We start from the raw sequence: 27,261 nt of genomic DNA, 5'->3' as shown, positions 1-27,261 counted from the left end.
GGGGTGGGAGTGAGTTCTAGAGATTGAACCCAGGCAGGGCCTTATGCATGCGAGGCAAGCACTCTTCCAATTGAGTTATATCCTCAGCCCATTGTTTTGTTTTAATATTTATTTTTAGTTGTACACAATATCTTTATTGTTGTTTGTTTTTATGTGGTGCTGTGGATTGAACCAAGGGCCTCGCACGTGCTAGGTGAGTGCTCTACCACGGAGCCACAACCCTAGCCCCCACTTGGGCTTTTTGATAGCAACAAATTTGTATGTCTCCCTTTTCCTAACCTGTGAGCAGCAGGGATAGTGAACAGGGGAATCCTATGGAGACAGTGAGGAAGGCATGCTCTGAAGTTTAAGTGATGCCTCCTCTCCTTTCCCTGTCCCACCACAGTCATAAGCCCTCTAAAGCCCTTGAAAAAAAGCTGGAAACAGGAGCAGAATGCATCCTACCAATAGGCCAAGTATTAGAACAACTTTTTTTTTTTCTTTTTGGCTTGAACTCAGCCCTATTTTGTGTTTTATTTGGAGAAAGGGTCTCACCGAGATACTTAGTACTTTGCAGTGGCTGAGGCTGTCTTTGAACTTGTGATTCTCCTGTCTGTTTCCTAAACTGCTGGGATTACAGGCATGAGCCACTGTGCCTAGCTAGAACAACTCTTAAAACAGGCTCTAAGCTCTGAACTCCAGAGGAGATAAAAATTGATGTCCATAATAAGGGTTTCAAGCATTACCTCTTCCCTTACAGACATCTGTCACTGGCCTGAAAGCTGGAGGTGAGGTTCTGTCTCTGCAAGAAACACTTTTTCAGGCAAAGGGTACCATCTCAGCTTCTCAGATTTTGTACATCAGCTGTAGTATTCTAGACTCCTTAATAACCTGTTCAAAAAAGAACTATCACTACCACTGCTCTCTTAGCAGTGTATGTGTAGTATATGTGGGCAGACTGAGCGTGTGGCACAACATGAATCACCTGACCAACATGTCTTAGCTATCTATCTCTATGTTGACAGAATTAAATCTCCAGTTAAAAGGAAAAAAATATTTTTATAAAAACAGAAGCACGTTTTATTTCAATCCTGTTGGGGGGGGAGTGAGAGGGATGGAAAACACAAAATAAGGGGAGAGGGTCTCTTTATATAATACATGTAACATTAGGACCAACCACAGGAAGAATACCCATCCCACCCCTCCCCCATTAACTCCTATGTGGGTTCCAAGGCCAGCTGAGAATAGATGGGATAAGAATTAAGACACTATTGGCACAGTAACATGGCCAATGCACCGAAAGATGGACAGAGAATTTCCCAGGGAGCAAGGCCCTTGGACCTCAGCTGCTTCCCCAGTGGAGGGGGAATGAGAAAACTTTGGCTCAGCAGGAAGGCGGTTGTCAAAATCAGGGTTACCCTAGTTGGATTCTTCAGATTGCAGGCTGTGGCTGAAGGGAGTCAAGACATCTATCGATTCCATGCTGTCCTGTGCTTTCTCCAAGACCTCTCCTCTTCAGGCTTGAGACTACTGAGGTGTCCAGGTTCTCTTCCTTTTGGTAGGGAGGGGAATAAGTGCTTATTCTACCCTTCCTACATCTAGGCTACTTAATTACTACTTTCCTGGCTCTAAAAGAGACAGAAGCCAACTAATAAGACCGGCTCCCTTTGTGAAAGTCGGCTTGAAAGCCCTTGGGTTGGCAAAACTGCCTCTGCAAAGGTTTCTCTAAACTTTCCCCTATAAGACCCTCCCCAAACTTATTCAAAGACATCTTCAATTTTGTGAGATGTGGACAGAAAGACTTGGTCCCTCTCTAGAGTTCAATCAGCAATCCCATCTTTGACTGGAGATGGGGATGAGAGAGAAAGAACAGGGACTAACAAGGGAAAAGCAAGGCAGTTTACACTAAGATATAGATTCAAGCCTGAAAATTGTGAATAGTCATCTAAAGCTCCAAAGGAGGAAGAACAATTCTCCCACACAATATGAACAAGTGAAAAAATATTTTGTGACAACCCTGTAATTCCCAGACCACAAGAAATTGTGTTAAAAGGGAAAAAAAACCAAAACAAAAAAACCCCAAGAAACAAACTTGCGAGCAGAGTCTAGCCCTCCATCTTAAATCTGAATAAAGTAAACTCATTCAATCAATACTGCTTCAAGTACAATCATGAAGACAGATGAAGCTGTTGAAATTCACACTTAGAGAATGGGATCAGGTGGCTAATCACCTTAATCCCAGGCACCTCCCTTTTAAAAGTCATCTGAGTATATCTTTGAAGACCACAACCCCTTTTCTGCCCCAATACTATACCCTTTCAGGATAGCCAGATGAATTAAGACGTCTGTTTTAAGTTTAATAGGAGGGAAGTGGAAAAAGGAAAAGCGTTAAGATTTGGAAAAGCTAGCAGCTAAAGCCAAAAACAAGGTTAAGGTCCTTGTGGCATTCAGGAATGAGAGTAAAAGAATGAGAGAAGGAAGGTATTCAGGCGTTGGGTTCCTGCTGTCCTTTGGCTTTACATCTTACCCCTGCCTCCCATTTCTCCCAACAGCTTGATGCAGCTATCGGCCTGCATCAGAGGGGATGTAATGCCCAGACCAACTTTTTATTAAGCTTATGCAGCTAACAGACTTGTAAACAGTGCCAATTGACAAAGTTTTGCTGAAAATTACAGCTTGTGTCCATTAAACACACCTCTCTCTGAGATTAAAAACAAAAAATCCAAAGTAAACAAAATACTGAGAGAGAGAGAATTAAGAGACACATCTTGAGTCTTCCAGGAAGGAAAGTTAAAAACGCCACATGGCTTGGTCCCAGGCGTTCATCATGCCTAGAGTGCTGCTTTCACCACTGTCTCCCCTCCCTGCCAGTAGCTAGGTAGAGGTGGAAGAGCAGGGTCATCTTGGGCATGCTGCAAATACAGCATTTGCTGGTGTTGACATCCTCCTGGGGCTGTGGTGGCAGACTGCTGTGTTAGGAGCCCATTTCCCGGGAGTAGCAGAGAGCCCAGGTCCTCAAGGCAGCCTGAGATGGCAGCCCGTACACCTCAGGGGGAGTACACTGCCCCTTTTCTCCAGTGCAGTTCAGCATTGAGGTTCTCTATTCCCAGTCGGTGATAAAACCTGAGCTGTTTTCCTCGTAGGTTCCCCTTCCCTTCCCCAACTTAGGGGAGTGGTGGGAGGGGACAAGGGAGGATCACTGAGGGGGCAGGGGGATACCCCGGGGATCGGTGACCTGTCCCTCTTGCAGGTTCTTCACCAGTTGTGCAAGCCAGCGTTTCGTGGTGGTGTCATCTTTTAGCACCTGGGCAAAAGTTGTGTCCTTCAGCTGGTCAGGGAGGCACTGCCTGAGTGCTTCACGTGCCCTACATCAGAAACAAACAAACCAACCAGGAAGACCAACAAATAAACCCACATTTTGGGGCTAGGCAAGAGTTGCTTTCTTAGATATACAGTATTCTGGGAATCTACTGCTCTATCAAGTTATACTAAGAAACCACTTAAATAAGTTCATAGGCTCAGAGACCTCCAGAATCTGTAGTCTGTAAATATTTTCAGAATGATGCCCCACTGTAGAATTTCATGCAAAAGCAAGAAAAAAAAAAGATGTAATAACTTACTTCAAACTGCTTTCGGATATTTTTACAGTCAATACTGTCAAAATACTCAGGTTGGAAATAGGTGAGTTACAGTAAATGAAATAATTTCAAAAATCAGTATATTAAATAGCAGATGACCTCACTTGTATATGACAAATAATAAATTTTGACTTTGTACTAGCTTTACCAATTTGTATCTTTACAGAAATTGCTTCAATTTTATATTTTAAAATATTGGATACATGACAAAACCAAAAATTATCAGATAAACTTTTAAACATTTCATTTTCTTTGAAATAATGAATAGTAGAAAGTCAAATTTGAAAACCTATAAAAGGTAAACGTTAACTACTTTATAGCTAATTTAAACAAAGTTATAGCTATTTTATTCAAGTAGAATATTAAATCAACACATTTTCAAATCACAGTGAAAACAGAACCACTGAAGAAAAGGACAAAATGGTCAAAGAGATAGGTAGGGCTGGGCCTGGGGCTGTGGCTCAGTAGAGAGCACTTGCCTACCATGTATGAGGCATTGGGTTCAATACTCGGCACCACATAAAATAAATAAAATAAAATAAAATAAAGGTATTGTGTCCATCTACAAAACAAACAAACAAAAACCCCAAAACAAACGAACAAAAAATAACTCTAGTGGCAGGAGACTAAGTTCACATTAAATCAGTTATCCCTATTTCTAGGAATACAGAAATCACTCCATTATGTGGTTTGGCAGAATCTGAACAAGTAGCTTTCAAAACAAATAATGGATTTATGAAACAAAAGGTCAAACATTTCTAAAATCAATTATATCTACAACGTATGATTTTTGACAGAAAGATTATCAACATAAGGAGATGAAATAATTAGCTCAAAGGACTTTACAGGAACCAGAGAATTAGAAATATAGTTTTAGAGTCTTCTGGGTTATGGTCCTTTCTAAGATGATCTTTGGAAGTATACTTCTCTTTCTGACCACTTGGAATAGCAACAGAAAGCTCAAACCACAGGAGTTATGCATTACATAGGGTTTCCCTTGCAATTATCTAGACTCTGGAATTTCAGAGTAGGATAAAGAATTACATTGGGAAGATATACCTATGATGGATTTTTCAAATTTAGCATTTTAGATTTTAAAAGGAATTTTAGATTTTAAAAGGAACTCTATCTAAGACCAACTAAATAAAATTATATCCTTTCCTGTGTTAAAGATTCAGGGATCTATGCCATGAGATGTGGAGTCCAATCAGCAGAATATTTCCCTTAAATATTATAAATCCTGTAAATGTTTACCTGGGATTATCTGAGAGTCGAAGGTAACATCTTACTACATGCTTCAAAAGACGGGCAGAAGGCTCTTTGGATAGCTGCAAGACCATTTTACCCTGTTTTGCCCAAAATAGGGGGAAAGGTAGGAAAAAAAACACAAAACAGAAAATAATTGTAATTGACATTGGAGATGAGATTGTCTAAAAATCATTATAGAGGTTCCAGAATTGCTATTTCTAATTAGAAGACTAAACCTGCTGAATGGCAACTGCAAAGAGACTAAGCTGTGGGATCAGAAGTATTTGCAAAGGGGGATGGGCATTATAGCCCACACCTGTAATACCAGTTACTTAAGAGGCTGAGGTACTAGAATTTTAAGTTTGAGGTCAGCCTCAATTTAGTGAGACCCTACCTCAAAATAAAATGGGCTGGGGATGAAGCTAAGTGGCAGGGCACACCTGGATTTAATCTCTAGTGTGTGGGGGGGGCCAAGGATAAAAATGAAGTAGGTGAAAAAACTCACCAAGATCATGGCAACATGGGAGAAACGTTCATATGTCTGACATATATAAGCCAAACCAGTGTCATCTAAGAGGATCTTCTGGAGGATGAATGTGGCAACCTGGAGTAAAACAAAAAGAGTTTAAAAAGTTGCTCAGACTTACTAACCAATTGTCCACTCAATTTCCCATCAATCAGTAAATTGCACAAACAGAGACCCCTGTATACCACATACAACTTATTCTACCACATATGCTTAGTACAAAAAGCTAAAAATATTACCATACTGAATATCACTATACATCAGGACTTTTTTCTAAAGGATTTATATGCCCTTATTTTAGCTTCCCAGTAAACTTATGAGGTAGACACTGTTATCTTCCCAATAAATTCTTCCAATAAACCTATGAGGTAGAAACTGTTATTTTCACTTTACATAAAAGGGCAAGTCCTACAGATTTTTAAAAATCCAGGTTATAGAACATCTATTATGTGCCATGCATAAACTACTAATCAAAGTGCCAGGATAAGGTTCCAAGTGACAAAGCTAACAAGTGATAAAGCTCAATCCCCACACCACCAAACAAGAACAAGAACGAACCCAAGACTGATAAAAATGAAAAAAAAAAAAAAAAAAGGGAAAAGCCTCAGTATGTGGATTAAGTGGATGGAAGATCAGCGTTATATGCCTGATAAATTTGGGAGAAGGCTAGGTTCTTATATTTTCTGTGGGTTTGTGGGAGAGAGGTCATATATTCCTTTGAAAATCTGAAGAGTGCAATAAACACAAAACTCAGGATAAAAGCCCATATTCTACAGGTGGCAGAGAATTCTTTTGGGATTTTGAATATAGATTGGCCACAGATATTCAGAGCTTGAAGAACAGGGGTAACTGAGGATACTTGGTTACCATATAATACTTTTAGTAGTTTTCTCGAAATATTCTAATGCTTATCCTTTAAAATTCTGAAACTAAAAACAAACCAGAAAACTCCCAAACCTCAGAATCACTTTCCCAATCAAGTTTTTACCATGTTTTTGATATCATCAAATGAAAAGCTGATGACATATAACATGAATTTGCTTTAATATCTCCTAAGATACATTGTTTCCTTTCTTCTTCTTCCTTTTTTTTTCTTTTTTTTTTGGGGGGGGCAGTTCTGGGGATTGAACCCAGGGTATTCAACCACTGGGTTGCATGCCCAGTCCTTTTTTAAATTTTGAGACAGAGTCTTGTGAAATCGCCCAGACTGGCCTCAAACTTGAGATTCCTTTGCCTTTAGCCTCCCAAGTAGCTGGGATTAGAGTTTGTACCACCTTGCCTGGCTTGTTTCCTTACCTCGCTGTTGAAATATAAGAAACACAGTAGGAATACTAAGATATAATTTGATATGATATAAAATATAATATAGGAGAGGATAAATTTGAAGAGAATCACACATACCTTGTTACAAACTTAAGCTAAAACATTCAATTGCAATCTGAATGGTAGTATTTATCTTAAATGGTGATTTCCAAATAACTCAAGAAAATGCGACTCAACACATAAGTAACTTTCCCAAATACCTTATTCCAAAGGGGAGGGCAGAAACAAATGGTAAGAAAGAGAGATTTCTGAATTTGTGCTGTGAGGATAGCATTTAGAATATGTTATTCTAATATTTTTCTAATTAACATATAAAAATATTAATACTTATGTAATTGTTCTTGTTAGCACAGTGGATCAAAGCAGCTTCATAGTGTCTAGGTTCAAATCTCATGTTTCATCATTTCTACGAAATTTTAGGTAAATTAAGTACCCTAAGCCTTTGTTTCTCATCTGTGCTATGGAGGTGACAATCGTGAGAATCTGATGGAATAATGCACATATAGTGGTTAAAATAATTGGCATTGGGCGTGATGGTACAAGCCTGTAATCCCAGTGGCTCGGGAGGCTGAGGCAGAAGGATCACAAGTTTACAGCCAGCCTTGGGGCTGGGAATGTGGCTCAAGCGGTAAAGCGCGCTTGCCTGGCATGTGTGCGGCCCGGGTTCGATCCTCAGCACCACATACAAACAAAGATGTTGTGTCCGCTCATAACTAAAAAATAAATATTAAAAAAAAAAAATTCTCTCACTCTAAAAAAAACCAAAAAAACCCCAAAACAAGTTTACAGCCAGCCTCAGCAACTTGTGAGGCCCTAAGTAACTCAGTGAGACCCCATCTCTAAATAAAATACAAAATGGAGCTGGCTAAGTGCTCCTGGATTCACTCCCCAGTACCAAAAAAGGCACATATCAGACACTTAGTAAATGTAACAAATTATGCAATAATTAGTATTTATGAAACAGGAACACCATGCCTAAGAATAACGAGATTACTTACTAATTAACATTTGTGTTGTCTACTCATTTATCACTGGTCTATATTATGTAGATTACCTAATCAAAATATGTAATGTTTTTGGCATTTAAAACATATTTCCCCCTTAATTTCTTACAGCAATTAATCTGCTTAAGACCTTCCTTTAATGTATTTTAAGGTTTCATTATATCTCAGTCTTGTTGGTCTTCAGACAAAATATAACTTACAGAATACTCTGTAATAAAAAAAGTTTGGAAAATGTTTTCTTTCTTCTTCTTTTTTTTTTTTTAGAATTTTTTATTATTTATTTTTTAGTTTTCGGCGGACACAACATCTTTGTATGTGGTGCTGAGGATCGAACCCAGGCCGTATGCATGCCAGGCGAGCGTGCTACCGCTTGAGCCACATCCCCAGCCCTGAAAATGTTTTCTTAACAGAGATGTTTTGCCTACGTTTAAAGAGATGTCACCAAAGTAGAAATGAGTATTTCTGCCATAGTTATAAGAAGTCAACTTGAAAAACCTATTCACAAGGCTGGGGATATAGCTAAGAGGGAGAGAGCTTGCCTATCATTCATGAGCCCTGGGTTTCATCCCTAGTACTGCAAAAAGAAAGAGAGAAAAACAAAAACAATACCAAAACCAAATTCTTCACAGGCAAATAATAATAAAAGATGAGCATACAGTTTTATGCATTCTAATCCTGTCCTTGAAATACACTGAAATTAATAAAAATAACTAAAATCAGGGAAGAATTATGAAAAGCATGAAATAAAGGTTCACATGTCACTTGTCTTTTGTGTGTATAAGCAGAAAACTTTGGACAGAGGTATAAATTTCCTTAACACACACACATACACATCACAGAATGGAGGACTTACTGGAAAAGTATTTGGAGCCCGGGGCAGTGGCACATGCCTATGATCCCAGAGGCTCAGGAGGCTAAGGCAGGAGGATTGCGATTTCAAAGCCAGCCTCAGCAATAGTGAGGCACTAAGCAACTCAGTGAGACCCTGTCTCTAAATAAAATACAAAATAGGGCTGGGGATGTGCCCCTGAGTTCATTCCTCAGTACCAAATAAAAAAGTACTTGACTTAAAGTTCATAGAACTTCTCCTTATCTATCACTTAAAATAATAATCCTTGATAGAAATCTCCACATGGAAACTATGGAGACATACCCCCAAAAGAGGTAACAAGTAATAATTATCTATACTTTAGGTCTGATATTGTAATATTCATTCATTTAAAAAAATTTATTATGATTAGAGCAGAAGTTGGATACTGCAAAACAGAGTCAAAATGGAAAAGAAGCCGTGAGAAAAATCAAATGATATGAAATAATATAAAATGTTAGAGGGGGAGGAAAAAGTGTGAAAGATAGACAAAGTAACATAACTGATGTTGCTGAAACAAGAGACTAGAACAAATTAAAAAACCATAAAAACAAAAACAAAAGCAGGGATATGCTCGTCTAATAAGAATCTGATACAGATTATTAAAGAATTTAAAAACTAATAAAGAAGCTTATAGATATCCACACAAAAAAAGGCAAGCCAAGCCACCTACAAAAGGAAAACATTAGGATGGCCCAAGACTTGGATACAACATTAATGTCTTAAGACAATAAGGCTAGGACAACAAAATTCTCAGAGGGAAAAATGAGATAAAAGAGGCAGAAAGTGATCCTTGGATCATAAAAGCAGCAGTTCAAGAGCCAAAACAACGTAGACCAGTAAAGGCACATACTGTTTTAGAAAGTTCACTTCCAGATTCCATAATGCGCAAACACAAAGGGATAATTTCTGTTGTCAATAAAAAGTTGATTACTTCTTGCTCATCTGTTTTCACCAAGGCCCCTAAAGAAAATATGACAAATAAAATTATTTTTGAGTCAGGATTTTTAGTTAAATTAATTTTGTACTGCTCATCAAGTTAGTTGTGGAATTTAAATAACTCAGAACACAAACTGAGGTTTCTATGCCAAAGAATCAGATTCACACCTCTATTAAAAAAAAAAAAAAAAAAAAAAAAAGGAAGAAAAGCACAGGTTGATTTTATTAGTCATCACGGAAGACACCAAGTTTGGTTCATCCTACAGTTAGCAGTGGTTTAGCCACCTTTTAAATAATATGTTTATCATTCTTGTTAGACGATCTTAGAACAATACCACCAATCTGTCTTCTACTTATTTTAGGTTAGGGAGAATTCTACATCAGTATAAAAGCATATTTCCAGGTAGCAAAGAAATGGTGTCAATTTGAAACACCACTCACAGGTTATTTAATTGCCTGTTTTCTCAAAGAGCACAAATATTGTAGGACAAAACTAAGGAAATTACAAAAAAAAAAAAAAAAATTTACAGGGCTGGGGTTGTGGCTCAGTGGTAGAGTGCTTGCCTAACGTGTGAGGCACTGGATTTGATCCTTAGCATCACATAAAAAAATAAAATAAACAAAATAAAGGTACTGTGTCCATCTACAACTAAAAAAAATTTTTTTTAAATTACAAACAAGAAACAAACACACACCTAGATTATAATCCTGTGTCACCAGTTAGTTTACCAACTTGATAGTTACTTTCCCTTTGTAGATCTATTTCTTTATCAATAAAATGAGATGAGAACAGATGACTCCTAAAATTCATTCCATTCTATTATTCTGTGAGTTTCTAGTCACTGATAAAAATGAATGATAAAGCTGATCAGGCGATGGACATAGCTCAGTGACATCTTTTTCAGTCTATACACAGGGAAGCAGGGCCCCTTAAATGACTTAAGCTGCTCAATGCATCACTAGCTTTTATATAAATACCTGAAGCTGTAATAACTAAAATCAATTATCTTGAGAAAGAATGGGGAATGCCAGAACTGGTAATTTATAATGCTACATCTCTAAGCTCCACATCAACCAGCATGAATAATTTTCTAATGTGGCCTAATGTAGATTTAAAATGTAGACCTATGATCCATACTGAATTAATTTTTAAAAAATATTTTAGTTGGGGGCTGGGGATGTGGCTCAAGCGGTAATACACTCGCCTGACATGCACGGGGCACTGGGTTCGATTCTCAGCACCATATAAAAATAAAGATGTTGTGTCCACCGAAAAAAACTAAAAAATAAATATTAAAAAAAAAATTCTCTCTCTTTGGAAAAAAAAAATATTTTAGTTGGGGCTGGGGTTGTGGCTCAGAGGTAGAGCGCTCACCTAGCATGCGTGAGGCCCTGGGTTCGATCCTCAGCACCACATAAAAATGAAATAAAGGTGTTGTGTTTACTTACAACTAAAATAAATAAATAAATATTAAAAAATATTTTAGCTGTACATGGACACAATATCTTTATTTATTTATTTTTATGTGGTGCTGATGATCGAACCCAGCGCCTTTCGCATTCAAGGCATGTGCTCTACCACGGAGCTACAACCCCAGCCCTGAATTAATTTAGAATATAGGTATGGATCGTGATTCACTGTTCTACATATTAACATTCAATTTTTTATAGTATTATTTGTTGAAAAGACAATCTTTTTCTCCACTAAATTGTCTCTGCACTTTTATCAAACACCAACTGACCATGTATGTATGTCTGGACTCTCCATTCTGCTGCAATGATTTACAAGTTAATTTTATCCAATACCACAATGTTTTGACTACTGTAGTTTTCCAGTAGATCTGGATCAGGTAGTATACATCTTCCAACTTTGCTCTTCTTTTAAAAAGTGTTTGAATTTTTTAGTTCCTCTGTCTTTCCGTGTAAATTTTATTTATTTTTTGTAGTACTGTGGATTGAACCTAGAGTCTCAAGGCTTACAAGGCAAACACTCTAACACTAAACCCTCCAACCCACTATCTTTATGAATTTTAAGATCAGTGCACTGGGTCAGGCTGCCGTAGACTGCTGACTTACATAACTGAAGAAAACCTGAAATTTATTTTCTTACAGTTCTGGAAGCTGGAAGCCTGATATCACAATGCCAACAAGGAAGGGTTCTGGTAAGGGCTCTCTTCTTGACTTGAAGATGTATACCCTCTTGCTGTGCCCTCATGTGGCAAGGACAGAAAGAAAGCAAGATCGCTCATTGTCTATATATTTATAATACTAATCTCATCATGAGGGTCCTGTCCTCATCTTAATTTAATCGCGTCCCAAAAGGCTCATTTCTAAATTCCATGACATTAGGGGATAAGGTTTCAACATATGAAAATCTGAGAATAGAAAATCTATCTACAGAAATGATTGTATGATTTTTTTTCTTCTCTCTTCTGTTGACAGGTCATATTGGTTGATATTCGAAAAGTTGAACCAAATTTATATTCATAATGATCTTTTTTATTTATTGCTGAGTTTGTTAGTATTTTATTGAAGATTTCTACACCAGTGTTCATGAGGGATACTAGCCTGTGATTTGCTTTTCTTGTAAAGTCTCTGCTTTTATGGTCAGTGTAATGCAGGCCTCACAAAAGTTGAAAGGTTTCCCCTTCCTTCTATGTTGTGGAAATGTGCAGAACTGGTTTATTTCTTCTTTCAATTTCTGGTATAGGACACTAATAAAACCATCAGAGCCTACAGTGTTCTAAGTTAAAAAGTTTTTAACTAGAAAAGCAATTTAATAGATACAAGACTACTCAAGTTATCTATTATTTCTTTTAGATATACATGACAGTACAGTGTTTTTTGACATATTATACATACATGGAGTATAACTTCCCATTCTTGTGGTTGTATACCATGTGGAGTTACACTGGTTATGTATTCATACACGAACATAGGAAAGTTATGTACAATTCATTCCACTGTCTTTCCTATTCTCATCCTCCCTCCCTTCCCTTCATTCCCCTTGGTCTAATCCATTAAACTTCTATTCTTACCCCCCCTCCTTATTATGTGTGTTAGCATCTACATATCAGAGAGAACATTTGGTCTTTGGTTTTTTGCGATTGGCTTATTTCAATTTAGAATTGGCAATTTAAAAATGCTACATCTCTCAACTCCATGACAGTCTCCCGTTCCATCTGTTTACCAGTAAATGCCATAATTTTATTCTTCTTTATAGCTGAATAATATTCCATTGTGTACACATACCACATTTTCTTTATTCATTCATCTGCTGTAGGGCACCTAGGTTGGTTCCATACCTTAGCTCTTGTGAACTGAGCTGCTATAAACATTGACGTAGTATCTTATTTCTTGAGTGCAATCTGACAAATAGTGTCTCTTAAAGAATTTTACTATTTCATCTAAGTTGTTAATTTTTAAGCAGAGCTGTTAATATTTCTTTAATATCCTTTTAAAGTCTGAATAGTCAAGTGATGTACCCTCATTCATTCATATTTGTAATCTGTACTGACTTTTCCCCCAATGAATCAACTTTTGGTTTCACTCATTTCTTTTTTGTGGTTCTTGGAAGAGCCTCGCGTACGCTAGACAAGTGCTCTATCACTATGCTACATTCCCAGTCTGGTTTCAATGATTTTTACCTCTTGTTCTTCTGTTCTCATTTTTCATTAACTGTCAGTCTTTACCATTACCTTTTTTTTTTGTTTGATTTAGTTTGCTTATTTTGGTAGTTTCTTTTACATATACATATATATAAAAAATACATATATATTTTATTAGAGATGGCCTCACTGAGTTGTTTAAGGTCTATGTTGCTAAAGCTGGCTTAGAACTTTATTATCTCCTCATTCTTAACCTTTATCCTAATATCTCATAAATTTACCACCCCACTGTAATGGTCAATAAAACCAGCAGAAGTAAGATGAGTTAAGAAAGAATTAAGGATCTAAGTATTTTATTTTGGCTGGAATTATACTGATGCCCTACATGAAAAATTCTGGTAGCTTAAAAGCAGAAAAGAATATTATTGGGAAAAATTTCTAATTAGAGTACCAACTGGGAGATGTAAAAACCAGAAACATTCATTTGAAGCATATAAGGTAATGGTTGGGCTGGGGCTGTAGCTCAGTGGCAGAATGCTTGCCTTGCACATATGAGGCACTGAGTTCGATCCTTAGCACCACATAAAAAAAAAAAAAAACAAAAAAAAAAACCAAAAACAAATAAAATAAAAACATGCTGTCCATCAATTAAAAAAAAAAGGTAGTGGTTACTCCTTAGAAGAATAAAATGTACTTGAGACATACATCTTGGAAATACCAACTTTTAAAATCATTTCCTGATTTATGGTCTATAATTATAGGGACACAAACACAGGTTGAGCATTAAAACAATACATTACCCAAGTCTGTGTAATTAGTATTCTTTTTTTTTTTTTTTTTTGGTTAGTACAAAAGCAAAACTTAAAAGACACTAAGAAAGAAAGGGTGATTTGGAAAATAAATCTTGTTGAATGTATTATATTCCATAATATAGTAGATATTCCAAAGATAGTTCCTTACTACCTAGGAGTCTGAGGTCTGAAATAGTTGTTATGTTATATTCTTGAGCAATAAGTATTTCACCTATATTCCCCACAGTAATTATACATAAAAACACTAACTGAAGCATGAAAAAAATAATTAGGTAAAGTAGTAGAAAGTAAACCCCTCAACTTATGAGAGAAGAGCTTATAAGTGGAAAAAAACCCCAAAACATTAAAAGAAGGTAAGTCCAGAATTACTTTTATTCCTGTAATAATATTCTGTTGAATCAAATTATTATTCTTTACTCTCCCTTGCCAGCAAATGTTTCTACATACATACTGAACTGAATTCTAAATATTAGTCCTCAAAGTCTTACAACATGTAGTATGGTGCTTGACAATCATTTATCATGTTCCCATAACTCAGTTATTAATGAATGGGATAAATTCAAAGACAAAAAGAATAAGCCATAAGAAGCAAGACAAAATATTTCAACTTAGACCACTTCAGAATGAGGATTTCAGGCTTACAAAACAACCCTAACAACTTACCAATAACTCCAAGGCTAGTAAGCCGAAGATACTCAAAGGGACGTGTTTTGCTGACAGTGTGCAAAAAGGGGTACAAAAAAAGTGGGATGTGTGCTGCAAGAAAAGCTGACCTGGAAGAAAAAAAAAAATCACATTCAGAGCTTGAAGATGATTTCTAAGTATTTTTTTTAATATTTATTTTTTAGTTGTAGTTGGACAAAATATCCCCATTTTATTTATGTATTTCTATGTGGTGCGGAGGATCGAATCCAGGGTCTCACCCGTGCTAGGCAAGTGCTCTACCACCCACCACAACCCCAGCTTGATTTCTAAGTATTTTGAACATTCAAATCCAAGCAGTTAATTTTGTAAGGCCTATAACAATCCTCAGAAAGGAAATTTATGGGTCATTAGTTTCAACGAATGGTTCTCAAATAGGGTGCTTTAGCTCCTACCGAATGTTTAACAATGTCTGGATTCATTTTGGTTGCCAGAATTAAGGGATGTTGAAGGTACTGGCATTCAATTGATAGAGGCCAAAGATGCAACTAAACATCCTACAATGCATATGACAGTCCTCTCTTGCTTTTCTTTTCCCACTATCAAGACTTATCCAATTCAAAATGTCAATGGTGCCTCCACTGAACAATACTAGTACAGGCCAGGGTGGATAAGGGAACACATTTCTCTGTAATCAGCACCATGTACCTTAAAGACTGTTTAACTTAAAATAGCCAACTGTGAATTTAAAAAACATATCACTAGGGGCTGGGGTTGTGGTTCAGTGGTAGAGCGTTTGCCTTGCATGTGTGAGGCACTGGGTTTGATCCTTAGCACCACATAAAAATAAATAAAGGTACTGTGTTCATACAACTAAAAAACCAAAAAACAAAAAAAACCCCAGATCACTAAATGCTATTAAGTGCCCAGGAGATTCTCCTAGGTTACCTCCTCACCTAATTTAGGACTGAATAGATAAAACTTATAAACCAAGATGACAAGACAAAGTAGTCATCATGAGGTTTATATGCTATGTTTAAATGCAGTTTTCTTTTTTGTTAGGGCATTTCAAATATACTAAGCATTCTTAAAACCAGTCTATTACTTTGTATTATTTATTGTTATACCTGTAGCAGAATCAACACCCAAGATTTTTAACAAATTACTCTTGGATTTTTGTTAAGTGCTTAAAAATAATTTTCTTCTTAATTTTCTAAATCTCTGAAAGGTTACAGTGCCACAAAACACTCAGATGTCATAAGAAAACTGGACAAAGAGAAAAAAGGCTTTAACAAGTGTTTCAGGGACCATGAGAGCCACAAAACAGATTGAGGCTATTTCCCTTTTCCTAATTTTCCAGATATGCAAAAATGGTAAAAAAGTTAACTTTCAAGCCAATTCCTAGAATCCTATGTTGAGAAGGATTTTGACGTAAAATAAGGGTTTAGTGGGGAAAAATGCTTAAATAATATTCACGAATTACTATTACATATTATGTATAGCATAGTCATCTATGATAGATTTGGGATGGAGAAGCAGCTGTATCACCTTTCCTGTGGTATGAATATTGCTCTTTTAAAGTTCATAGTCATGAATGGGAAAAAGTAAGAGTCCTGAAGATACAAAAAAAACCACATTACACATCCCTTCTGTTTTCACTCAGCAACAGTTTAGAATTGTTTTCAGTATAAACCTCCCCCTACCAACTCACTCAAAGCATTTACCTGGTTTCTGGGTGTGATGCCACACACTGCAGTAATGCCAGAGCATTGCAAACTCTGTTAGATTGGTGTGCTGTCAACGTGGGTGGATTAATAGATGGATAAATATTTACAATTTCCTAAAAAATGGAAATCAGCACCAGATGAACGAGGAGTAACTAATTATAAAATTAATTCATATTAAAGTACTACTAATTAATATTAATTCATATTAAAGTAAAGCAAAAACAAAAACAAAAAAGCCTTTGAACTACATGTATCCTACAAAAACTGAAGTATCAAAGAAGGAGTAGAAATAAACAATGCTCTTATCCTTTGATCACAAACATATCTGACTAATTACCTAAGGCATTTCTACATGTGTCTCTAGGAGGATTCTACAGAAACAACTGTAGTCATCTACATTTTTTCTTTCTGCAGCTACTGAGTCTGTCACCTGAGGGACCCTTATATTTTTATAATTTCTCTTTTTGTCATCCTGCTTTAAGTTATAATGATGTAACACCGGCCAGAAATTATTAGTAAGTCAACCAAAGTGACTCACAAAGAAGTTTATTTTGGTTAGGTAGCAACTTCAAAAGAGGAGCAGAAGGACATACTTAGCCAGTTGAGTGAGGATATGTATAAACAGCAGTGAATATGATAGGTACTCAATCAAAAAGTGATAATTTGCTGAATACAATTCCATTTATTTTAATTGTAAAACCTCTATGCAAAATGTTCTTATAAGAGGCTGTGGTTGTAGCCTGGTGACAGAATGCTTGCCTAGCATGTGTGAGGCACTGGGTTCAACACTCAGCACCATATAAAATTCATAAGTAATGTAAAAGTATTGTGTCCATCTACTACTATGAAAAAAAAAGTTCTGGGCTGGGGATATAGCTCAGTTGGTAGAGTGCTTGCCTCGCATGCACAAGGCTCTGATCCCCCAGCACAAAAAACAAAAACAACAAAACAACAAAAAAAACCCTCCATCTGTTTAAAGTATTCAAAGTCCTTTAAGCAAAGGCACAGAAAAATTCAAGTGCAATGAATCTGACTGAACTGTCACTCAGAGATATATACTCACCTGTAAAAGTGCTGCAATAGTACCAAATGAATGCCACAGCATGGGTGCAAGGTCAGGAACAGATTCTCGCTTCTTACTTAGCTCTAGCAAAGCATTTTCCCTTGTCTCAGGACTGGACAGCTCGTTGATCCACTGATAGATCTTTTCCCTATCTACTTGAGCTAGTGCAGTAGGCACAGGCTTCAGGGGAAAAAGAAGAAAAAAGAAAAAGAAAATGTGAGTTAATTAGAATCGAACAAAATCTTACCCGTAACAGTGCTTTAGAGGAAATGTATTTTTCATAAACATCAGGGGAGCTTTTCTTAATATATACTCTTCATGTAAACTAGTTCAACCTATTTGTCAGTTATCAATGCTCACATGCATTAATAATTCCATGTTTAGGAATTTATCCCAAGTTTACTTGGGCTTACTGAATATACACCAGGATGTTTACTGTTGTGCTTTTTAAAAGCAGAAACTGACAACGATTTATCAATAAGGGACTAGTTAAGTAAGTATTGGTGCATGTCTATAATGAATACTATGAAGTTTAGTAAAGACAGTTCTATATATACTAATAGTAAAAAAAAAAAAAAAAGAAAGGGGGAACAGAATAACCTGTGTAACATGCTTCCACTAATATATACAAACGTATTCTTATATTTACATACCACATTTCTAGGACACATGTTAACAATAGTTATTTCCAAGGCTAGAGATTTACATAGGAGCTTTAAGTTTCACTATATATAATAAAAGCTTCTGCATAAACATTTGTTCAAACCATTAATTACTGAGAGGGAAAAAATTATACTCTTCCCATCCATTACTGATTCCTTCTTATTAATTTTGACAACCTTTTCCATGGACCAGAAAACCCACAACATGGAAAAGTTCTTTCTCCTGATTTTTTTTTTTTTAAATGGTGCTAGGGATTGAACCCAGGGCCTTGTGCATGACAGGCAAGCACTCTTCCACTGAGCCACATTCCCGATCCCTCCAAATGATTCTTTTTTTTTTTAATGCCTTTGTTTCATTTTTATGTGGTGCTAAAGATCAAACCCAGTGCCTCACACATAAGGCAAGTGCTCTGAGCTACTGCTCCAGCCCCAAATGATTCTTACATATACACTGCATGCCCATCCCTTTCAAAGCATCCATTATTACTAACATAAGAACTAAGCAAAATTTTAAAACATGCTTTCACTGCTTTGCTGAAGAATTGCAACATTCCTCCTAAATTTGAGCATTTCTACAATTCTCCACATTTGCCAAATAGCCTTGTAACCTTAAGATCCTTAATTATTCTCATCTTGAAAATGAAATGACAGACTAAAAAAATTATTACAATTGCTGTTTCTAAACTTATAAATGTCTACAAATTCATGGTGATTTCTATCACCTATGCCCAATAGTTTTTCATGGAGTATTTACCAAATCATGAGGAAATAAAAGGGTGGATGGGTAGATAAAAAGGTGAGCTACACTCGCAGACGAAATAACTAACACTCAGAAAAGCTGACTTGCTCAATTCATACAAGTATAAAGCTGTATATGCAGATGCTTTCTTGAAGTGTATTACACAGCTTCTCATAATATTAACAAGTTCCCAATACATTTTGGTGTGATGGAATGAAGACCTATCCACTGCATAGATAGAAAGACAACAGAAAGAATTGCTTTTGTTGAAGATTAGGATGAAGTATAAGATGGACTTTGAGGTGGTCTCAAATTTCCTCTATCTAACCTGAATGATGGCCTTCTATAAATGGAAGCTTGATTAGAAGCTTTTATCTTGGTACTTATTTCACTTGCCTAATAGAATGCACCACAAGTTGGCAAAACGGACTGAATTATCATGCAGCTTACAACTTCTATTACAGTAAACTGCTAAAAGCTGCTTTGCAATTCTGACTGGTGATGCTCCTAAATGAATCAAAGGCTCCTAGGGCAACAAGAAGATTGAAAGAACATTCCTCCAGCAAAAGCAGTATTGTTCAAGTACTCACCCTTTCCATGTTGCTGCAGATAGGTTCTAACTCAAAAACTATAGTATTTGTTATTCCTACCAGAAGAAAGGGTATGTGTTTATTTATTTAGAGTTTTCCATCACCTTAAAAGATGAATGGAAACACGGGCTAAATTTTACTTTTTGGCACTTTTAAATTGTAGTTGGACACAATAACTTTATTTATTTTTATGTGGTGTTGAGGATCGAACCTAGCACCTTGTACATGCTAGGCAAGTGCCTGATTGCTGAACCACAACCCTAACCCATCTACTTTTTATTTTGAGACAGGGCATAGCTACATTGCTTAGAGCTTGCTAAATTGCTTGGACTGAACTCAAATTTGCATTCCTCCTGTCTCATCCTCCCAAGTTGCTGGGATTACAGGCTTGCACCACTGCTCCTGGTTTTCATTAGATCATGATAATAAAATGCAAAATGTATCTTATTTTCTGAATCCCAAGGACTATTTAGGCATACCTTTCACAAAAACAGAAGATCTAAAAATTAAACTCTTCCTAAAAGGGGATGAGGAGTGAAACAAGGGGTAGAATGGGTGAGGAAGAAGAGGGAACTGTGTATATTTTTAAAGGCAGTTTTATTTAAGGTTTACAACAAAGGTATTTATTATCCTCATTTTACAACCAGCGAAACAGTGGGCAGATTTCCTCCTCATCCCATTCTAAAGATCACCAAGCCAGGTGTAGTAGCATGCACTTGTAGTCTCAGCTACTTAGGAGGCTAAGGCAAGAGGATCAGGTAAGCCTGATTTCAAGTCACCTTGGGTAACACAGTGAGACCCTGTCTCAAACTCTCTAAAGATTTCTAGTTCAGATGATATAGGCCTATTTTAATCTGCTAACACATTTCTGAAGCTGTGGTTGATATGGAACTCAATGTAGTAGCACACACTGCCCAGTGGTAGATTCCCTAATAGAGATTACCTAACTTAAAAACATTATCAATAATAGCAGGGTACTGACCACAAGAAGAAAGGTTAACATTTCTTTGAGGCCAGACCCTACAAGAATCAAATGAAGGGGCTGGGGTTGTGGCTCAGCAGTATAGCGCTCGCCTAGCGTGTTCGAGGCCCTGGGTACGATCCTCAGCACCACATAAAATAAATAAAATAAAGGTATTGTGTTCAACTACAACTAAAAAAAAAGCATCAAATGAAAATATGGGGGCTGGGGATGTGGCTCAGCGTAGCATGCTGGCCTGGCATGCGTGTGGCCGGGGTTCGATCCTCAGCACTACATACAAACAAAAGATGTTGTGTCCGCCGAAAACTGAAAAATAAATATTAAAATTAAAAAAAAAAAAAAAAAGAAAATATGGGTCTTTTCCTCAGAAAAACACACAATACAGAAACGTAAAAACCTACACATAATTTTAGGTAATCCATGGACTTCTTGCAGAATCAAATACAAAAATGTTCATCAAATTAAAAAAAAACAGAAAAGACCTCAACTTGCAAATAACTATATAAGTGCATAAATGGAATGAATGCACACTAAATTGCAAGCCCGCATGGCTTTAAAACCCAGATTAGAGGCTGGGGATGTGGCTCAAGCGGTAACGTGCTCGCCTGGCATGCGTGCAGCCCGGGTTCGATCCTCAGCACCACATACAAAAGAACATGTTGTATCTGCCGAAAACTAAAAGTAATTAAATAAATATTTAAAAAATTCTCTCTCTCTCTCTAAAAAAAAAAAAAGTTAAAAATAAATAAATAAATAAAACCCAGATTAGCCATTTCTAGAATTCTGCAACCTAGGATAAGTCATTAACTTTTCAAGTCTCAATTTTATTAAAGTGCAGGAACTAAATTAAATAATTACTGGCTTTAGTCATTTCTACCTTAGAAATTATTTCATTCAGTTCTGAGACATCAGTTTTATTGAGGTATAATTTGCATACAAAGCATGCCAGTTTAAGTGTATGTGTAATGAATTTTGACAAATTTATACATCTAGTAACCACCACAATTAAGATGTAGATCACTTCCATTATCCCAGAAAGTTCTTTAATGTCCTTTTCAGTAAGCCCTACAACCAGTCCTAGGTACCCATGAATATTTTCTGCTGATCAGGGTTGCCTTTGCCGGGTTTGGTGGCACACGCCTGTAATCCCAGTAGCTTGGGAGGCTGAGGCAAGAGGATTGTGAGTTCAAAGCCAGCCTCAGCAACTCAGCACGACCCTGTCTCTAAATAAAATATAAAAAGAATCTATAGAACTTCAAGTTTAGTATTCTGACATAGTTCACTAATTTGGATTTAGATAAACAGTTCAATTACATACTTAGACACAAAATTATTTGAGAAGTATGATTTAGAATGTGTTTTACCGGGGCTGGGGTTGTGGCTCAATGGTAGAGCGCTCGCCTCACATGTGCGGGACCCTGGGTTCGATCCTCAGCACCACATAAAAATAAATGATATTGTGTCCAACTACAACTAAAAGGGCTGATGTACATTACTGTATTTTAATTATAACCTGCTAAAGTCAATAGTCCTTTCAACAGTTGTGTTTAAAAATATATTATCGAGCTGGGGCTGGGGCTCAGTGCTAGTGCACTTGCCTGGCATATGTGAGGCACTGTGTTCGATTCTCAGCACCACATAAATATAATATAAATAAATAAAATAAAAGTCTATCAAAAACTAAAAAAAAAAAAAAAAAAACCTAAAAACAAAACTAAAAAAGAAAAAATATTATCAAACTTATTAGGGAACTGTTCTTTTTCTGTGGTCCTCAGGACTGAAATAGGGCTTCATACAGGCTAGGCAAGAGCTCTACCACTCAGCTACATCCACAGTCCTTTTTCAAGTGTTTATTTTATTCTGAGATAGGGTTTTGCTAAGTTGACCAGAATGGCCTTGAACATGCGATGATCTTGTCTCAGGTTCCTGAGTTTGCTGGGATTATAGGTATGTGCCACCATGGCAGGCATGTTTCCCCATTTTTGTTTAATGGTTTGTATGTAGAAAATGTATTTTGAGTAACACTTTTATTTTTCTTTCCACAAAGCTCAGTGAAAGGAAAGTGACCACAACACTCAGAGCAACCAAAAGATCTTTATTGCAGCAGTGCAACAAAGAGAAAGGAAAGAAGGAAAGAGAGAGAGAGAGAGAGAGAGAGGGGGGAAGCGCACACAGGAGAGAGACAGAGAAAGCAAGAGAGATAGCAAGAGAGAAAGAGCAAGAGAGAGGGGGCCTGGCAGGAGGGAGTTTTTATAGCCTAAATCTAATAGGGCCTCTGGGTCTGCAAGCTGCCTTGTTGGCCCAAGGGCGGGGTTAAGTGTTCAGCCTTCAGCAGGGTTGAATGTTCAGACTTGAGGCAAACAGGTGATAAAGGACCAGATAGAGGGGGGTTTGAGTGTGTGGGCTATCTTGCAGCCAACATCTGTTCAGCCTGCCCTGCAGACAACACAGTTCAGCCTGCTCTGCACCCAACATTCAGCACAGGCAAGACATTTACGAAAGTGGGACATCAATGGTTAATTACAAGTATCACAAACACGATGATATGGACAGTTAGTCTTCTATCTAGGAAATATCCTAACATTTAATATGAAAAGTAGAAAGATATTTAGAAGTTATTTTAAAGAAAACACACTCATATTTATTGATAACATCCCCTTTGAGTAAATTAAAAAATTGATGTTGATGACTTTCTTAAACAGAAAATAGCCAAATTATCAATATCACTTTATGTTTTAAGGGCCATAGTTCTTTATTTTCCTACCAATGAAAACGGACATTAAGGCTGAGGTTGTAGCTCACTGGTAGAATGCTTGCCTAGCAAACAGTTCAATTCTCAGAAACATAAATAAATAAAGGTCCAAGTCAGACGAGGTGGTATATGCCTATAATCCCAGTGGCTCAGGAGGCTGAGGCAGGAGAATCACGAGTTCAAAGCCAGTTCAGCAACTTAGTGAGGCACTTAGCAACTCAGCAAGACCCTGTCACTAATAAAAAAAAAAAAAAAAAAGAAAATGTCACAGTAAATAAAATATAGGATTAGTTTGAAATGAAAATTATTATCTTAAGTCTGTGACTCAACATGTGGTTTTGCATGTCAACATAATAATGATACTATTATATAATATACTTTCTAGGGTTAGGGATGTAGTTCAGTGATAGAATGCTTACTTGCATGCATGAGGCTCTGGGTTCCATCCCCAGCATCACAAACCAAACTACACCAAACTGAAACCTAAAAATCTTATCCTCATTAACTAAATGTTTTTGTTTTTTTTTCCCCCAAGATAACTTTAAAAAATGGAAGTGAATAAAGTTAAGAAAAGTTCAGCAACTTGCTTAGAGCTTCAGTAGGAGACTTGGGAGAAAACAATGAATTAGATACTGTAGAGTGCATAGTTCTACTTGTCAATGAGGAGGGCATCTGGAAGTCAATCACAGCTTCAACACAAAGATATAAAACAACTAATGATGCTGCTGGTTAGTTGGACAGCGAGAGAAACACAAAAGTTGACAGATGCTAAAACTGCCAACAGAAATCAGTGAAAAGAATTTTTAAAATGCATATCTAATGCATCACATAAAGGTTTACATTTGTCTATTTTACTAGCATAACTAAAGACCTCTGTTACAGAAGACCTATGGCACAAGAAGATCAGTAGTTCTATTAATCTGAAGCAACACAGTAGTACGTTACTTTATCAAGAAAAGAATCAAGAGTCATTTAACCAGTAAGCGAACCTAGCCAAGCGGAGAGCAATTTGTTATTCTTATTAATTTTTAGACTAATTCTGTGTAGTACTTCTGTTCCCATTTAATAGAGAGAAAATTGACTTGAGCACACTCCTCTGAAGGCCATTTCCACTTGGATTTTAAAAGGATGTTACAGTTTCTGGCGACAGCAATGAAATTGATGTCATAATGACAAGAACTAACTAAACTACAAATTTTTAGTACAGTAAAATACTACTGAAGATAAAATTTAAGATATTTTTTCAAGTATCTCTAAATCACTTATTCTCCCACTAATGAAGAACATCCTACATTCACATGTGATTACATTCTTCTTTGATAGTACTTTCTGTCTCCCTTCCTACAGGGATGATTTTCCTGCTGTTTAGTTTAGCCTACTGTAGGTGCGGTTGCATGTATTAACTCTTCTTAATTTCTAGTGAATGATACATCATTACTGGTCTTTTACTCAGAACAGAAGAATACAAAGGAAAGAAATGAGGGATTGAGAAGGAGGTGGCTCAACTTTTTGTTTCAGTTTCATCACTAATTAAATATCCTTGTATGAGTGGTGCAAACAGCATAACAAGTGCAAATGCAAGAAAAATTCAAATATTTAAGCTAACGTAAAGAATTGTAAAATAATTAAGAAACACGTACTGAATATTTAAGTAATGTACTACAGTTTTAATGGCTGTTCAAAAGATGCATTAAGCCGGGCGGGGTGGTGCACTCCAGTAATTCCAGAGCCTCCAGAGGCTGAGAGAAGAGGATCCAGAGTTCAAAGCCAGCCTTGGCAAAAGTGAGGTGTTAAGCAACTCAGTGAGACCGTCTCTAAATAAAAATACAAGATAGGGCTAGGGATGTGGCTCAGTGGTTGAGTGCCCCAGTTCTTAAAAAAAAAAAAAAAAAGATGCATTAGGGTGCAACTGAAAATAAAACAAACTGAAAATAGAGTCTGGGGAGGTATAGGGAAGAGGGAAAAGGAATCAGATTCACATGCTGAATGTGTCTCTAAGTGGGGAGAGGTAGGAAGGGCATTCCACACATAGAGGCCAGAATCAAAGGTATTGATATCAAAGGTACAAATCGTGCAGAGGACACAGTCAGATTTTGACAGCCAACCTTGGAAGGATTTCCTTTATTCAGCCTCTTCCTTACAAGCAGGAACCACACTTCCCAACTTCCTTCTTCTCAAATTATAGGTACAATTTCAAATAACAAAAGAGGTAAAGAAATTAGACTTACTTAATTGAGAGCTACAAAAGATACTTCTCCACTTTGAATAGTTACAAACACCTAGAAACACGGTGAGAGGAGGCCCAGATATCACTGGTTCTGGAAATGCCAAGACAACAGAGATCAAATTTCAAGAACAATGTTTTCTATAGCTTAGTTATAATCAGCTGAATTTTTCATTTTATCTTTAAAATTAAGGCAGTTTATGTGTTCTATTTTGTGTTTGTCGTTTTTCCTCGTAATGCAACTTTAGTATATGACTCTCCTTAAATCACTTGCCCTTGGTGAAATCAAAGTAGAAATGGCCTTCAGGAGTGTGCGCAAATCAAACGATCCCTTTTCCCCTTTATGGTTATGAACTCCCAGTGGTCAGTTTCCTCATCCGCAGTCTTTCAATCGGCAAATTGAGTCTTTACTTTGTACCAGGAATTGTCCTGGCATTGAGGAAAAGAAGTTATCAGGATTCACACTATCCCTGTCCCTGCCCTTAGTCCTTATCTGCTCTCAACAGGGAGACAGACAACGGAGACAGACTTCAAACAAGTCAACAAATCCAATAATTACACATTGGGATGAGTGCTGTAAAGACTGCTCTGACAGAAAAGTCACGAGTACTTTCTATCACTGCAGCACATTTAGGTGGAGACACGCGAGAAAAGGAACCAGTTAGATTCATATGCTTTATGTGTTTGTAAGCTTGGAGAGGTAGAAAGGAAATTCCAGGCATAGAGACCAGAAGGTGCATTAAACAAAGCGGTAAATGTGTGTAAGGACCACATTACATGGGGCCTTTCAGGCCATGCGGAGAAGTCCAGATTTACCTAAGTGAAATAGGAAGCCCAGAGTTGTTTCAGACAGGTGAATTACACTATCCGTATTTCTTGTTTAAAGATCACTTTGGTCGAACGAGTTGTGCGAGAAAGGTTTTCAACGCAGAGAACCACAAGTCAGATGCAATAATTATGCATTTCTACGGGCCTCTATGCAAAACGACTGATTAGAACCAGAGGCCATTTCCTTCCCGCTGCGATGTGCCTAGGCGGTGAGTCTGAAGCGCAGCAGACGAGTCGGTCTGATCATGGAATTTCCCTCATCCTTGCCAGCGCCCAGCACACGACTGGTGCCCTGAAACTGTCGGCCAGCGCAATGAATCAATGAATGGCCGGCCGGGGCTGCACAGAGGGCGCTGCCGGCGTAGGACCAGGCCCCGCCGACTAAAAAAAAGAACACGAAGTACCACGCGGGAGGCCGCGAGAGGCGTCCGGCGAGAAAAGTGGGGGCAGGCTCCAACACCGTTCCGGAGAGGTGTTGAGGGGGCCGGGGACTCGCGGGCGGGGACAGAAGCGGCTAGACTCGGGCCCGACACAGGAAACTAGGGGAGGCCGAACGGCGGGGCTGAGGAAGGTGTGGGCCCAGCCACTCACCGCTGCTGTCGCCAGGCTGTGCATGTTGGGAGCAGCCGCTGCTCTTCTTCTTTCGTTGGACGCGCCCGACCCGCGTCCCAGCTTCAGCGCCTCCGCCGCCAAGGAAGATGAGCCGCCATCCGCCTCCACTCGCTCCGCCCCCTTCGTTGCCTTCTGACCTCTCACCCTTGACCCCACCCACACAACCTCTTCCCACCTCCGGGCCTTCGGCCTAGTTAACAGTCCCAGAGTATGTCCTTTGCCCCTTGAAAATTTAAGACCAAAAGGACTTCTGTGACCTATTAGTTCCCGCACTCCTCGGAATCAAGCAGGTATCCCTAGCGGAGTGCATACTCTGTCCCTCCTGCAAAGGCCAGGGAAGGGCGGGAAAAGACCAACAGGCTTGGGAGGACAAGAGTTGCGCATGCCCAACAGGGTTGAGTAGGAGGGAAATGATGGGAGGTCGAAATTGGGAAGGAAAAAGTGATAAGTGCGCATGCGTACTACAGTCACAGCAGGGGCGGGGCTGCCTGGGTT

The 27,261-nt window shown here is 37.8% G+C and overlaps 1 protein-coding gene across 1 annotated transcript; it reads right to left on the bottom strand.

The window, feature by feature from the left end:
- Positions 1 to 1,033: 1,033 nt before the first annotated feature.
- Cnot9 (CCR4-NOT transcription complex subunit 9) lies at positions 1,034 to 27,158 on the bottom strand. The gene is made up of 8 exons (XM_015481378.2): positions 26,746 to 27,158; positions 17,378 to 17,557; positions 16,312 to 16,427; positions 14,609 to 14,718; positions 9,440 to 9,549; positions 5,371 to 5,469; positions 4,872 to 4,963; positions 1,034 to 3,344 (listed from the first exon to the last, which is right to left on the bottom strand). Exons 1-8 carry the CDS (start codon positions 26,767 to 26,769, stop codon positions 3,176 to 3,178), a joined length of 900 nt encoding a protein of 299 aa, XP_015336864.1. The 5' UTR covers positions 26,770 to 27,158; the 3' UTR covers positions 1,034 to 3,175.
- Between the last annotated feature and the right edge of the window lie 103 nt (positions 27,159 to 27,261).

The sequence above is a fragment of the Marmota marmota genome, unplaced genomic scaffold, assembly GCF_001458135.2.
Source record: "Marmota marmota marmota unplaced genomic scaffold, marMar, whole genome shotgun sequence".
Taxonomy (NCBI): Eukaryota; Metazoa; Chordata; class Mammalia; order Rodentia; family Sciuridae; genus Marmota; species Marmota marmota.
The sequence above is the reverse complement of the archived record's forward strand: the minus strand, read 5'-3'. Positions and strand labels throughout refer to the sequence as shown.

What these genes read in the sequence shown, in the direction of transcription:
- Cnot9 (XM_015481378.2), bottom strand. Translation starts at nt 26,769, where the DNA reads ATGCACAGCCTGGCGACAGCAGCG. An exon ending in GAAGTGAACTTTCTAAAACA is followed by an intron (nt 5,470 to 9,439) that starts GTATGTGCCTTT and finishes GTTTTACTCCAG; the next exon opens with GTTGCCACATTCATCCTCCA. An exon ending in CGACTCTCAGATAATCCCAG is followed by an intron (nt 3,345 to 4,871) that starts GTAAACATTTAC and finishes TTTCTGATGTAG; the next exon opens with GGCACGTGAAGCACTCAGGC.